At 43.2% G+C, this 15,960-nt stretch overlaps 2 protein-coding genes and 1 long non-coding RNA gene across 3 annotated transcripts in view; 1 reads left to right on the top strand and 2 right to left on the bottom strand.

Moving 5' to 3' along the window:
• Positions 1 to 4,818, bottom strand: part of FGD4 (FYVE, RhoGEF and PH domain containing 4) — a 103,729-nt gene extending 98,911 nt beyond the window's left edge. The window contains exon 1 of the mRNA XM_071769165.1: positions 4,539 to 4,818. Coding sequence (XP_071625266.1) covers positions 4,539 to 4,680 — 142 coding nt within the window. The 5' untranslated portion in view covers positions 4,681 to 4,818. The remainder of the gene's footprint in view (positions 1 to 4,538) is intronic.
• Positions 1 to 15,960, top strand: part of LOC139787651 (uncharacterized) — a 376,416-nt gene that overhangs the window by 121,860 nt on the left and 238,596 nt on the right. The window lies entirely within an intron of this gene.
• BICD1 (BICD cargo adaptor 1) overlaps positions 4,933 to 15,960 on the bottom strand; it is a 177,283-nt gene continuing 166,255 nt past the window's right edge. Inside the window, exons 8-9 of the mRNA XM_071769275.1 lie at positions 5,886 to 6,012; positions 4,933 to 5,245 (exon numbers count right to left, since the gene is read on the bottom strand). Of these exons, the coding sequence (XP_071625376.1) occupies positions 5,025 to 5,245; positions 5,886 to 6,012 (348 nt within the window). The 3' untranslated portion in view covers positions 4,933 to 5,024. The remainder of the gene's footprint in view (positions 5,246 to 5,885; positions 6,013 to 15,960) is intronic.

The following is a 15,960-nucleotide window of genomic DNA, read 5'->3' as shown; positions in this document are numbered from 1 at the left end:
CATTGTCATCTCTCAGCATTTTTAAGTACCAACTTTCCTTTATAATTCTTGACCTCAGAAAAATTTCAAAACCACTGCATTCACCGGGATGGTGTGTAAGGCAACTAGTTCTCTTTTATAGTTGTCTCTAATGCATCTGTAGATTCCCACTGCTTAGATTAGCCTTAATGATACATAGGTTTTCTCTGAACACACTGCATAGCAGTAAGATTTTACACCATGGCAGAGCAGTACTACAAAATGCAGGGGGTATCACAAAGCCAGGAGCAACAATAATGATAGTCCAAAGCTTAGTATTTTAGTTTCAAAAATAAAACACAATCAATAACAATTACAAACTATCAGGCAGGGCACAGTTTTCATCCTAGCCTTTAAAGATTTAACCCCTGAACAAAAGCCCTTTTTCATAGACAAGAGCAGCACAGTATTGGAGTACCATTTAGTTGTCTGTCACTGCAAGCTGGGAACCCAAAACACAAATCAATTTTTTTTAACATAATCCTATAAAATCATGTCCATTTAAGAGGCAGAGTAGTGGTGGGGAACTATTTTTTTTTTCCTGTCACTGTTTGCAGATACCTTGCTGCAGTGCATGCTGTCCTGAATGCAAATTACCTCAGCTCCCTAGGAGGCACACTGCAATGTCTGAGACTGCCAATATATGGTACAGTGCCAGCAGACATATATTTAGGGAAAAGGCAGCAGAAGAAAACAGTTCAGACAGGGCATAAATGTGCACTTACATGAAAAAAGCCAAGGAACCAGGGCAAAATGAGAAAGGCACAGAAGTTAACCCAGTCTGTGGGCAGCAAGGTGCAGGGTCTGTGTGCAGGGGTGACTGTGCTGATGGCAGGAAGAATGCACTTGCTATGAAACCAGTTTACTGTGTCCTTGTTCTCTGAGCTGCATCTTCAAAGCTTAATCAAGTCGACTAAGTGGAGATCCAACCTTCTAGGAAAGGCAGAATCAAAAGCACTGCCATGCTCACACACTGCAGAGCTCTTGGCTTGTGAAAGGGGATGAACAAGGCAGCAGCAGCATCCTACAGCTCCTGCTTGGCAGGGAGCTAATTTTGAGTTAACATGCACATGTGCATTTAAAGTGAAGGTTTGTTTGAGTTGGTATCAACTCTGAATTCTAATTTACAACAACAAAAAAAGACACAAATTCCACATTAGTTATTCCCTTCAAAAACAGATTATTAATCATGCAACTCCACTGATTGCTCTTCTCTAAACTATCTCCAGATATTGCCCTTGACATTTTCCACCCATTTCAAAGTATCCATGAAGATTCAAGTGCTCTTTTTTCCAAATTTTTAAATTATTGCCAACTTCTAATATGAAATAATTTTTTGTTTTATCTTGTTTGTAGTTAAACACACCGAACTTTATCAAAGGCAAATGCAAAAAAAAATTCAATTGCAATTCTGCACATGACAGTGAACCCAAATGACTTGGACCATAGTGTGTTGAAGAGGACAGCAATTTTTTGTTGGAAGTTGGACACTTAGATTGCCATGCACAACAAAAGACTGATTCTGAAACAGAAACCTTAAGGAGCTCTTTTAAGCATTGGAAATGTTTTCAAACATCAAGAATGGAAATACTCCCTGATCTGCCTCCCAGAATAGAAAACTTGTGATTTTCCCTACTTAGTGTCAAAGGTTGTGAGGAAGCTATCAAGTGCACAGGAATTGCAATAGGTCTTTTTAAGTTTTCTCACTTTTACTAGTCAGAAGTACTAACTACACTAACTACTAACACGTAATTTACTAATCTGAGAAGAGTTCTGAAATGCCTGCTATATACATAGTCCAGATCTTTTTTCTAGTGCATTTATATCCAAATGCATCTCACGTAATATATCTAGTCTCTTCAGCTGCTTTCCAGATACAAGATCTGAGACAACTGCCAGGGTCCTGTCCCCAAGCAGTAAGTGGCAGATTTCACACCACTTAGCAGAGACTAAGTCTGGAGATGGCTGAGCTATGCTACCTCCTCCTTCTCCCTAAGGTTTCCAAGCAGGCCAAAGGCACACTCCTGCATTAGAAAACCCCTTTAAAATCCAGTTAGCATTTTGCATGCCAGAAAAGTATAAACATCTGCCTTTCATATATATATATATTTATTTATTTATTTATATACATATCAATATGCAGGGTGTGTGTGTATATATATATATATATTTCTCATACATATATATATATATATTTGAGAAAGAACAGAAACAGCTTTATGTTGCACCTGTTATAAAGTTTATACTTGCAGAATCAAGGCAGTTTGAAGTTTTTTTATCAGCAACAGAAGCAAGCACAGTCTATTCCGACTACGAAGAACAGCAATGGAGGCTACAAAGCTATCCTGGGATTAGAGGATGCTGGTGAACATGCCAGTTGCTTCTGCCAACAGGAGGAGCAGATAGGGAGCCAAAGTCCCCCCACCAAGAGAAAAGAAGCTGAATACACACGATTTCTTCACCTCATTTTCTAGAATAAATGGATTATGAAATTTAAAAAAGGGAGTGACTGTGTACCTACATGAGGAGAACTAAAAAATCATCGCTGATTCTCTCTTTATTTCCCACATCTTTGGGATTTATTTTGTTAACTTAATTTTCTGAGTTTTTCATATTGCAATCATATTTAGCTATCACGAGGGACATTGGAGAAGTAGCATGTTGCTCTTATGATGGCCCTCTCAAACCTTCCTGCCATCTGAAAGCCACAAAAAGAATGCACACACTGAAAAGTCATGCACTGAACATATATTTAGTAAATAACATTCACCTGTCGGGGTTGATGTGTCCACAGATGAAAAGGGAAACAATAAATGTTTTGATGAGTATGAAACTGTTGCCCAGGAGCCTAAGTTAACAGCAAGAAGCTACAGAAGCCTAATGAAATTACAGTAGCAGCTAACAGAAAACACAGGGGCCCTGTTGCTAGCATTCCCTCTGTTAGAGGAGAATGAAGTCCATTAAATTAACAAACTACAAATAGAACTGTCATTTTTTCTGCCCTGATGTAAACATGAAAGCACAGAGCCACAGATTCAATAGAATCACAGATTACACCCCCCTGCAGTGAGCAGCAACATCTTAAACTACATCAGGTTGCTCAGAGCCCCATCCAACCTAATCTTGAATGTTTCCAGGGATGGGGCACATACCACCTCTCTGGGCAATCTATTCCAGAGATTCACCACTCTCACTGTAAAACATTTCTACTTTTTATCTCCCTGAAGTCTACCCTCTTTTAGTTTGAAACCATTACCCCTCGTCCTGTAGCTACAGCCCCTGCTAAAGTCTATCCTCATCCTCTGTGGGCTCCCTTTAAAATATTGAAAGGTCACCACAAGCTCCCCCTTTAAAATATTGAAAGGTCACCATAAGCTCTCCCTGGAGCCCTCTCTTCTCCAGGGTGAACAACTTCTCAGTAAAATCTTGGAGGGGGAAATCTCACCACCAAGGAAAAATTGTGGATTCAGGATTCATGCACTCATCCAAAGCCACTACACATTAAAGCTAAAATAAAGCACACTATGAACTTTCTGATATTCTGGTATTCTGATAGTCCATTTTTATCTGTACACAGCCATTGTCAAGCAGGCCTGCTGCTTGAGAATTTGAAGCAAAACATCACATCCTTTTATTTGACACCTTGTCATTCTCAGCAATATAATTAGTGTGTGTTAGAGATTTCAAGGCTTGTTTTGTTCACTTTGTCCTGCCACGTGCATAAAAATCAAACTGCTGCAACATCACAAGCACCTGCCTGTCACATCAGAGTCACCAGGTTTGGGCACATAATTCGGTGTGCGCATTGCTTTGCTCAGAAACTTTTTGAAGCTTGGATTTTATGATAACATTTTTACAGCATGGCCAAGGTAACACAGATAACCAGCCTAAGCTGACTTCCCCTTTGAGCAGCACTGCACTGATGTCTTAGCAGGTGCCTTCTGAAGCATAACACGTCAAACAAGTCTTAGCACAGGTTTGTTGCTTAAGGGGGGAAAGGCAGAGTCACTGGCAGGAGCAGGCGGGAGGCAGGGATCTGTCAGAGGAGGGAGACTGCTTCCCTGCCAGCCTCCGATCTGTTGAAAGTGCAACTTCGGAACTTTTCGTGCCGAAGTGGGGGGTGAGGGTCTGACCTGAAGGGCCTGGCGGGCTCCCTCGTTATCCCAGCTCAGCCCCTCCGAGCAGCGTTTCCCCAGCCGCCACGGCCGCCTGCGGGGACACGGGTGGAAGCAGCCCGCACCTTCACCTCACAGGCACGCACGGCCAAACTTTACTTCAGTAAGCCTGCTCCCTGATTTCGACACGGAAACACAACCTTTTATTTACACAAACTGCCCGCTGCCTGACGAACAAGCAGAAGAAATAAAATCAAACCTTCCCCGTTGCTCTCCCCCCCCGCCACCCGGGGCCCTGCCAGCCCCAGGCCTGCCTGCCGGCACCCCCCGCCCCGCCAGCGGGGCCCAACCGCGCTCCCCCGCCCGCCGCCGTGCGGGGCCCGAAGGAGCCGTCGTGGCCCTTACCTGCGGGAGTCCCGCGGGGGGCCGCCACGGGCGGAGTTGCGGCGGGGCAGGTGAGCGCTGCTCCGTGGCTGGCGTCGGCGGGGTTGGATTTCCTGCGGATGGCCACCCGCCTGAAGCGCGGACCCTCGGCTCTGCTCAGCATCCTCGTTGGCGGGGGTCAGACGGAGAGAGGCAGAGTGAGGGAGAACCCGCGGGGTCCTCAGAGCCCCCCCCGCCCCGGGGATGGCAGGGCCGGCATCACCCCAAGAGCAGCGCCTGCCTCCCACCCTTCCTTCCTCCCTCCCTCCCCAGACAGAGGCTCCGGCCGCCTCCCGCACCTGCCCGCCGCTCCCCGCCCCTCCCCTTCCTCAGCAGCACCTGCGGGGGTGCCTCCTCCTCCCTGCCCTGCCCTGCCCTGCCCTGCCCTGCCCTGCGCTACCTGCCCCGGGCCCGGCCCCCCGCCAGCATGGCGAGCCCCAGCTCTCCGTCTCCCGTCCCGGGTAGGGGTTAGGCGGCAGCTTCCCTGAGCCGATTCCAAATTCCCCCCTGCGGACCTCGCAGGGAAGTGGGTACCGCAGCTGCTCTGTTTCCTCCCGGCCGGCGGCTGAGCTTCTCCGGGTGCCGCCCCTGTCCCCTCGGCCCCCTGCTCACTCTTAGACCCACCGTGCTCGCACTCTGCCTTCTCCCACCTCTGAAATGAATGCGTTCTCTGGAAAGACGCCTGAGCCCTGTAAGATTTATCAGTGTAGGCAGAAGAAGTTGGCCGTAACGTAGTCCACCACTTTCATCAAGAAAATTCTCAAAGACATCCATCACTTTAAGTCCAAGCACTTTAAAGTGAGGTTTGATGCCAAGGATGGAGCTGCAGTGCTTTCACTGATAATAAATCTAGCAAAAATGGTTCATTCAAGCCAAAGCAGTTACCTACCCCTCTAAGTTTTAATTAATGTCAACTGTGAAAGACTTTCAGAAGGCTATCCTGCTATGAGACCTAGGAAGTAGTTTCATTTACATAGGAATAGCATCTGAAAGCATCTATTTACCTGGATAACTGGTACATGATGTTTGGAGGCAGCCCATCTTTACCTGTGCCACCCTGAGAAGGGGTAATATGCAGGATGAGAGCTTTTGAGGCTGTCAGAGAGCTTGAAGCGATGAAGTTAAAGGCAAACCAGCTGCAAAGTGGTGTTATCACTACATGGGGCTTGGAAATTCCATCTTCTACAGCTTCTTTGAAAGGTGGCCTCATGTTTTGTAACACACTGCCTCATTTATTACCAGCCATGCTTGGAGTATCCAGTCCCAAAAGAGAGGGAGTGCAGTCAGCTATACTCACAGAATCATATCATGTTAGAAGTTGGAAATGACCTCTGGAGATCACCACGTCCAACTCCTCTGCCAGAGCAGATTCATGTAGAGTAGGTGGCACAGGATGACATCCAGGTGTGTTTTGAATGTCTTCAGAAATCGAGACTCCACAACTTCTCTGGGAAGTCTGTAAGAAGTTTTTCAGTTGAACCTCCTGTGTTCCATTTTGCCCCTTGTCCTGTCAATGGATACCACTGGAAAGAGTCTGGTCCCATCCCCCTGGTCCCCACCCTTTAGATATTTATAAGCATTGATGAGAGCCCCCATTAGTCTCCTCCAGATACAATTTCTCTTTCAAACACAAGCTTTATTTGCCATGAAGCTGGAGCTTAGAAGAATATTCTGGGGAAGTACCCCCCTGCACTTTCCCTGCTCTTTTTGCCAGTCAGCAATGGGATGTGGTTGTTTGAGCCATAAAACCTCTCTTATGTTCTTACATCTTCAGTAATAAGGTTTTATGGATTGTTCAGGCAAGCTGCTGACTTGCAGCTTCCTTGTCTTCCAAAGCTACCTTTAGCCAGCACCCACAGAGTCATGCATGCACCATGGCTACATCTGCAGGGAGGAGCAGCATGATGGAGCATCACCTTCTCCCAGAGTCCTGTGCTATGGTGTGGGGCATGTGCTGAGCCCTTTGCAGCAGGTTTCCTTAGTATGCAGGAGCTAATGGTAACACACATCCTCCTGAAGTCAGGGGACCGCCTGAGTGAGGCACCAGCCATGTCTGGCCCATGGGAGAAAGCAGAGAGAGGCCATGGTGGTCCTACTCATACCACACATGTAGCAACAAAAGATCATGAGGCAGAAGTCAAATGAGTGAGCCTTCTGCTTCCAGTGAGATCAGATCAGCAGTGAGCATGGGGATGAGCAGGTACAGCTGGAACACGTGTCACCATGTGCCCAGGATCTCACTGTTTTCATCTTCTCATGAAACCAATTCTCTTCCAGAAGTGGGTTGGTATCTTGCAGCCTCCTCCACCCTCCTTTCATTTTCCACTAAAAAATGAAACAGTCACATCCCTTCCTGGATGTTATTTATGTGCTAATAATTGCAAACATAAGGTTTTACATTTGCAAACATGCAAAAGAAAAAGAAAAGGAAAAAAAAAAACAAAAAAACAGTGACTCAGGTAAAGGATAAAGGACCGATTTATCTCCTGACTTCAGTCACCTGACCTGGGCTGGGAACATGAAGATGGATACACTTATGTTATGAGGAGCACCAGTACTTGCTGACTTTATTGCAAGGAGCTTGTAAACATTAGCTACAGACAGGTCATGGATGTGTTCCAAGGAATAATCATTAGCTCCTTCAGATAAAAATCTTCCAGAGCACTGGTGTGCATTTCAATCTTACCCTGGACTCAGACCAGTTCTAGTACTGGATAATCTTTAGTACTACCGATTTAAACAAGGAAAGAGAAGAGAGGCAGAGAACCTCTCATTAATAATTCTCAAAGCACTAATGGAGGAAGTACTACAGGCCAGGGAAATGAGGTATTGCGGGAAGAAACGTTCGAAGTGTTCCAAGATGTCAATACAGTAGTAAAATACAAAATTTTAGTTCATGGGACTGAAAGTAAGACTGAAAATAGAAACCATTTCTCTTAGGGGTCTTAACTGAGACTATCCTAAATCTTAAGAAATTGCTCCACTGCCAATCTTTAGCCAGGAATGATTATCACTTATTACTCGACTTTGTACTTGCCTCTCTAAACACGGAGCTTTGCTCCTGGAAAGAAGACAGCTAGGGAAGGAAAAGGAAACCCACACGTGCCAGAAATCCCAACCAGATGGTAGGAACTATGTTAATTTTGTTTTCTGTGATATTATCAGTGAGCAATAGCTTACTTCAATGTCACTCTGGAAAATAAAGGTCACCTCAGGAAAGATAATGGTGAGAACTCCACAGTATTAGCAGATTGGTCACAAAAGCTTTTTTTCTTGAGAAAATCCTCCCCAAGCAGGCTGATGTATTTAAAGCAGCGAGGTGACAGCTTGCGAGAAAAGAAATTCATGCAGTCAGAGAATTCCCAGTAACTGTAGAGCATTTGTAGACTGCAGAGTGGTGCAGGCTTCTCAGAGCAGCTAATTGCTGCTTTTCTTTTCACTTGGTTACAGCACAGACCTGAAGCAGCTGGTTCAAGCTGGCTCTGAACCACCCTACACCAGCACTGGGTCTGTTCTGCCTGCTTCAATGGGGCAACAACCAGCCGCCCCTTCTGGCATGCTTCTCCTCCTTTTTTTATCCACTGCTCTCAAGATCTCTTGTTCTCCATCTCCAGGGAGAGACAGAGAGTCTTCTGGCAATGTCAGCAAAAGGAAAAACATTTTTTTAAGCATAAAAAGTCAATCTGAGATGGATATCATGCTGCAAGATATCACCCTACATGATTAAAAATTTAGTGTAATAAGTGGAGACAGGATCTGAGAACAGAAAATATTGAATAAGCTCAAATATAGACAGTGCTGCCAATTCTGCTTAAAGTATATGAAGGTCAGAAAATTGCACTATCTGAATAAAAGCTTTGCAGCACACCCACCCTGGGTAAAGTGCCAGAAGAGTTCCATATCCCTCTGTTGTACTGTAACTGAGGTAACCACCAGGCCTCAAGTAACCTGATCAAGTGTGGGCAATAGCTGGGACACCTGCTTACTGTGGAGGTGGTGAGAAATGCAGTGGTGGAGACTTGATTTAATTGCTTATTTGCATGTAGGAGGAACAACAGGAACCCTATGGAAGCACACTGAGGTGTAGAAGGCAGGCAAGGACAGCTGGTAAGGTTTAGCCTCAAGAAAAAGTTGGCAGAGTGCTTCAGGCATGTGAAAGGCTTGCATGTACTCATGATGCTGGAGCCTTAGCATTCAGGGAAACAGGACTGTATAGGCAACCTACAGGCAAGTAGGACTTTTAGTTCATGAGGGAAAAATGCTCCACTTTTTTTGTAAACCTCTTTGTATTAAACTTTTCTTCTCCCTGTGGAAAGAACTTTCAGAAGACTTGATTTTTACTAACTCCTTGAGTGAGACTATTGTTGTTGTCTTTGGTCAAGTTTCTTTATTTCTGCTGGATTTTAATTTTATTTTCTTCTCAGTTACACAATAAATCTATTCCTGGATCCAATTTATGCCCTCGATCTTTGGTTTCTCTGAGTACCTCTTTGTGCAGTATCCAGAGTAAATCTGTGTATTAAGATATTTTTAGAAATTAATGTACAGTATCCTGAGAAAGAAGATGCATGAACTGAGCACCAAGCAATTGTATAATGTTTCTCAACATTAAAATTACTGGCTTGTTTAGAGCTACTTTGGACAGTACCTTCCCAGAGGTCTGACAGAAAAATTCTACTCTCCGTTAGATACAGAACTCCAAATGAAACCCAAAGTGTAAATGCAGCTTCTCATATAGAAAAGCCACAGGTAAATACATATCTATCCAAGCCAAATCCTGCCTAAGTGAGGGTGCAGCTCATCACACATTTAGAATCTTCTGTGAACTGCATATTGTATAACCCCAAAACCAGTTCTGCTAGCAGGGAAGTAGAACAAAGAACACGAACTGATAGAGCAAAAGACAAGAGTATACTAATTAGAGAAGAATCTCACTCATCTCGGGAACTCAGACACATTCCAGATGAAAAGTCTCTCCCAATGGCAGCAGCAGTCACAAAGCAGCTGCAGTGTGTGCAGCAGAGATTCACAGAACAAGCAAGCAAATTTGAGCCAGATACTGAATCTCAGTGAAATCAGCAGGCAAACACAAAGAGCAGCTTTCAAAGACATATTGTGACTTTCAGCCTGAGGCTGCAGTCTGGCATCTTAGCCTGAGGTGTGGCTTACAAAGATGAGAGAGTCAAGCCTGATGCTTGTTCCCTGTGCAGCACCCAGTGTGTGTGTGTGTGGCAGAACAGGGTGGGGACCCTGAATTTGTAGCATTACACCGGCTTACACGAAAAAAAATGCACCCAGCTTTTTTGTTACTCACTCCCCACCCAAAAGTCTCGAACACACCGTATTTTAGGAATGGCTTTGCTTCTCCATGAGAAGGAGCTGCAGAGTCAACAGTGTGAGTTATGAGTCAAACATCAGAAGTAACCCATGGCAAGCACTCCACAGATAGACAGATCCTAGTTATTAACTGTTAGAACAAAAAAGAACAGGTAGGCAGCTCTAAGAAAATCCATGGCAGTTTCTTTTCACCCAGACAGTAGTATCTGTAATACAGACCTCTGTTCTCTTTTGTTTGCCTGTGTAAGAGAGAACACTGTTGTGCTTTGTTTCCTACTGTTGCAATATTGGGCCCTATCAAAGACAGTTATGGGGTCTACCCAGCTGCAGGTTTTGTCCATTTCCAACCTCTGTAATAAAAAACCCTATTTATGACTCCTACATCCAGGATTTCCTTCTTTACCACACAGAAGTCTACTAGATGAATGGTGGACAGGTAGCCCTGCAAGAACAGCACTATGATAATCTAAATAAGAAATATTACTGCTATTTACTGCCTCAGTATTAATTTTGTTTTACCCCTTTTTTCTACACAGAAGCATTTTGTCTATTGCAAGCAAACCCATAGGATTTATTGACATTATATGGATGTGAAGCTATCACACATATCCCTTAGTTTTACTGAAAAAAATCTGCTCAGAGGGAGTAATTGCTATTTAATCAATTTCGTTATGTAGGTCTTGTAGAATGGCAATCATTTAATGAAGACTGATTGCTTTTATAAGTCAGAATGTTCTTCATTATCACCACCACAGGTTAAGGAAATATGTTTCTCACTGTCCAATTAATGTCAGACATTTGATACCATTAGCAACAATTCTTTAGCTTTGATTTGGATTAACTACAGGTGAAAAAGACTTCCATAATGTCATGATAGTAAAAAGAAGATAGAAAGTAAGCCATTTTTGAGGAAATGGTCTCCTGTCCTCCTGTTTTTTCTTCTGAAGTGACAGTCAACTGTCGGTATGAAAAAAAGGCTTTAAAACAATGGTCTAAAGCTCTGCATTTGAGACATCTCAGTAGGGTCTGATTCCTAGGGCAGGATTTACACGTCCTTCAGGTGTACCTCACATCCACAATTAATAATCTCACTAGCTTTTTGGCAGATCAAGCTAACTTCAGTGTTCAAATTGTTTGAAGTAGGTGAAGCTCCTTCTGATATGTCCTGCATGGTCTCCGTGGCCTGATAGGAAGATAAGTATGCCAGCAGATCCTGAGAGTGCTTTTCCAAGGGACCACTGGAGACCTGGCCTGAGGCCCATGCTAACCCATCAGTGGTGGCAGCAGCCAGCTCCCAGCTCCCATCCCTTCTGGGACCTTCAGTTTTTCCCTTTTCTCAGAGGGGCCCTTGCCTGGAGAGGTGATGGGACTGTTGGTAGTGACTCCTGGGGAAAAGATGAAAGCTTGTGTGAAGGAGCTGGTGGCTGCTCTAAGCTGTTCCTTTGGCATCTTCCCTTCATGGGGTTCCCCAGCTCCAGAAAGGGCTGCAGCTAGGAGCAGGAGCTCTGGCCTGGTAGAAATATATGACCATGGAATGAAGTGCTGTTTGCCATAGTTTTGATTTTCTTCCCAATGCCTAGCATGAGCTCTCGAGTTGGTGTTATGCCACATGGGATTGGACTTTGGTTAAAGAGCCACGTACTGCTAAGGTGCTGTATACATTAAATATTAACCATTCTCTCTCTATGAACGCTTATCTGAACATTAAAGCAAAATGTTTTGGAGGTCTCCTTGACAGATCAGCACCTGGAGAGCAATTGGCTGCTAAAACATGTTGTGAAAAGAAAGTTATAATCATTTCTTCAAGCTCTGGAAGAGAATATACCAGCCTCTATATTGCAAAATTCCCTTAACTTTGTTTCTTTTCCTTCTGGTAAAAACCAAGCTGTCAGGTACAGATTGCTTCTAATGAGGCATATGGTACATGCACAGGAGTTTCAGCATGCCTCTCAATAATTTATAGTGACTTAAAACAAAGAGACTTCAAAGCTTTTGCTGCATTTGCAGACTCCTCTAAGTTAGCTTCATCCACCCTTGTTTTCCTTCATTCTGTTCCACATTCCACAGACTCCCTTGGATCTTTCTGGGCTGAAATGTGATTACTTGGAGAAAAAACTATGAGAAGTATCTATATGCTGCTCCTGTTCCACTTAAACTCACTCTTGTTTCCTGAATCTCAAAAATAGCATTCCACTCATATTTATAGTTTTTTAAGTGGGTTTTTACCTCCAGACATTAAGGCTGTCTAATTTTGGAGCTGAGTACTTCAAGCAAGATTTACAGTATACATCCAAGGCTTTATGAACTGTAAATGTCTGTAACGGTACCATACTGAAATGTGCCATGCTTCTGTATTCAAGCAAAAATAGCACTAAATTTAACTGCATAAATGAGGAGTCTGAAATTTCAGGAACTCTAGAATCCTAATTAGGCTGTCATAGATTTGCACCCACTTTTTTGAACTCATACTTTAAAAGGAGATAGTCACTTTTAAAGGAAATTCAAGTACTCTACCAGAAAAAGAACATCTATATTTTACTGAGCTAACATTGTAGGGGGCAAAAAAAAAAAGTTTTTCCATGTTTATGCAATGTTTTCATCTAGGGCCTGGTGAGTCAAATTGCCTTTTTAGTTTACAGGCCTGACAGACAGTCTAGAGAGGGGCATAGGTCTAAGGAAACTAAAAGCAGAAACAGATGCTATCCCTCAGCTCTTTACAGTGAGGACCTATTAATACTGAGCTCTGCAGAAATAGGGAATGAGCTCTGAACCAACTTAAGCACTAGAGCTACACAAGTTCTGGAGCAGGGTATGTACCACCAGGACTAAATAATTCACCTTGCCAAGAACTCCTGGCTACCACATCTAAAACTGCTTCGGTATCCCAGTGTGTTGAGGCTGGATGTGTGTGGAGCAGTGAAGGTTTCCATGTAAAGAAACTTGGCTCCCTTTGTTGAGTGTTAATGTTTTCCCATCACACAGTCTCAATTTCTCTATCTGTAGGTGAGAGATAACAGCACCCATTTTGCAAAGATGTTTCAGGAATGAATATGCATGGAGTGTTCTGAAGATAAAAAGAGCTACTTTGCATTTGGCTTAGATAACAAAACCTTTGAAAGCAGTGGTGGCTTCACAGAAGCGTTTTCTTTTTAAGTAATGTAGGACTTCCAGATTGGTGGTGTTTGTGTGCAGCTCATTTATATAGATTCTAATTTTACATTTTGCATGGCTGAAGTTGTCACACTTGGGTAACAAAAGCACTTGCCAGTCATATCATCAAGCTGCACAAGATGCTCCATATACACCCACAGTTCTATCATCTGCTCCACACAGGTGAATGCCCAACATCCAGATGGAGCCCACTAAAATCTGCAGTGCTTGGCTTCAACCCAAGGATCTCTTAAAATCAAATTTCAAAGGAATTAACTGAATGGCAGCTCCCTTCATTTGGGTGAATGCAAGTTTCCCAACCAACTGTGAATGACATGGGTGAAAACTCCTCTGATTCTAAACTAACACCCCTAGTCTAGGTTCTGATGGTGGCATCCATGTAGCTATGAAGGAGAAGTGTCACTTCATTTTAGGGCATTAGAAAGCTGTATTCCTATAGAAAGAGCTACCTTGAGTAGATCAACATTGAGCCATATGAGTTTACAGAAGTCATCTACCTCTAACAGAGGTATCTTACCCCTATAGCAAAGTCACTTAGTTGCACAGGGGGACAGAAAACTTCTGTGCTGTAAAAACCAGTAGCTCTTTTTCTCCTGTGATCTTAAGGCCTTTCCTGTCTCTTTGAGGAGGAAAAAAATACTGAGGGGCCAAAACCTCCCCCACATTCAGAATTTGGTCTCCAAGGAAGCTCTGTACTCATTTAGCTTTCCCTATTGTATTCCTAATCTGAGTATATAGGCTGTTTTAATGCCTTTACCAATACAAAAGCACTGAACAGCAAAAATCAATTACCTTGACAGAGCTAATCAACAAGATTACAAGCCTGCCCAGGATGAATTAATTTCAGTGGTCACAACTGTCTCATCATTTTTTTCCAGCTTCCTGATAACTCACTCAAGGGAGATGACAGGGCCTCTTCTCACAACCCCCCTCATATGAAGCTTTCTCACAAGCAACATTTTCTTAATCATGTATATAACAATAATTTAAACTTCTTTTTTTCTCTAAAACCAGCCACCAAACCTTAATTCTGTAGTGAAATACCTCCAATATGGTAGAAGAGATTTTCTAAATAGTAATGAGTGAAATACATTGTTCTAGTCAAGGAGTCATTCTTGCAAAGGTCAATATTTTTTTACTGGGTTATTAAACTTCTGCTGAGTTGTCAGAGTATTGAGCCTTATTTTTGTGCAAAGTTAGGAATTTCTTCTTTCATTCAGGCAATCACTCAAACCTTCCACTGAGAGGAAAGCAGTTGTGACTCTGCCTTTAGCATACATAAATAGATGAGAGCTGGCTTTACTCCAAATATTTTTTCCCAAGATGTACATGATTATTATTATCTATTTTAGCTTAATTTTCCCCCCCGTATTTTGCTCTCTATATAAAATCTTCTCTTCTATTTTTGTCATTCCCAGACTGCTATGAGGTATGGATGTCAGGCCCCTCTTTGATATGACTTTCTTCATGATTATTATTGGTCTCATAGAATCTAGGTTTCAATATTGTTCAAAATTCAGCAGCAATTTTTTGTGTTCAACCTGAGTTGCTGGTGTCTTCTCAGTGTCTTATGGTGTTAAGAGAATCTAACTATGGGTCCTGCTGCCTTTAGGAATAAATGAGAGTTCTCTGCATTTCTCCAAGCATAACTGCAGAATTTACCAAGGGAGGAATTCAGAAAGACTTGCAGTGACAGTCACAGTAAACTTTTGCTTTGGGATTGTTTCCACTATCATCTGGTGTATCTTTATGGAAAAACAAATAATTCATTGTCAGAAATTACCTCCTGCTCCAGAACAAGGGGTAACAGTGCTTCTCAAGGGAGTACTACACAGGCATTTTTATTGGAAACAAAATAAATATTTTTTTGGAGGTTGTGGTTTGTTGTTTCTTAACTCAGACTATTTTAGTGACTTTATTCATACCATGGTCTCTCAGAGAGCTGCACTTGACCAGCTGAAGGGTGATACAGAGGTTGGGGAAGCAGCGATGTGGGTTAGAAGTTTCTCAAAGCAACTTTGCCATGAGAACATTCATAAAAGGGGCAATCCCCTGTGAAACTGCTGTAAAAAAATACACTGAGGAAGAAAAGTCTGCTTTCTCTTTTTTTTTTTTTTTTTTTAATTCTCAGTTACTCTTTTAATTTCAAATCAAAGGGGAAGAACACACAGCAATGCCATTTTCAAAGGCACTTCTGCAATGAATGCAGATAAAGTGGGAGACCTCTCCCTCCTAGAGAAAGAGGAAGGAAAGAGAGAAGTGGGAAGAACTTAGATAAGTAACAGCTCTTAAACTGCATTTCTGTCACCATGCACAAACCCTGTTATTATCCCAAGTACCTTCCCAGCCAGCCAAAACCAAAGCCAGCCTCCCAGTAGTTCTCATTGAGTCAAACACCACAGGAGGCTTGCAGGCACAATCCTTCCTCCAGGCTCTTCCTATTTCCTGTTCCATTTCTAAAAGCTTTGCTACTCCTTTGCTACTCCTCAGGCATCCTGCCAGCAGTCAGGCTGACTGGAAGAGCTGCCTGCCAGGGCCATGCTACTGGACCACTGCAGGACTGGCTGCTGGGGCAGATTTTTGCCCCCCACACTGCCAAAGCCAGGCTCTTCCACAAGGGAAAATGATATTTCTTACTTTTAAAAAGCAGGTGTGGTGCACTCTACTGTAATCAGCACTCTCAAGTCATTTTTATGCTGACTTCACCTCTCCCTTTGCTTCCTTATCCCCTGAGGGTGAAGATTTGAATGTTAAGAAGCATTCTAGGACTGACACTCTATGCAGATGCTGCAGCATTTCAGGGATTACTCAGATCTGTTGGAAACACAGCATGGGGAATCCCTATTTAGGATCTGCCTCAGTCTCAGAAAATTCGTATCCTCTTTTCTTTTAGTGC

The sequence above is a fragment of the Heliangelus exortis genome, chromosome 1 (assembly GCF_036169615.1).
Source record: "Heliangelus exortis chromosome 1, bHelExo1.hap1, whole genome shotgun sequence".
Taxonomy (NCBI): Eukaryota; Metazoa; Chordata; class Aves; order Apodiformes; family Trochilidae; genus Heliangelus; species Heliangelus exortis.
This window is presented reverse-complemented; position numbering and strand designations above follow the sequence as displayed.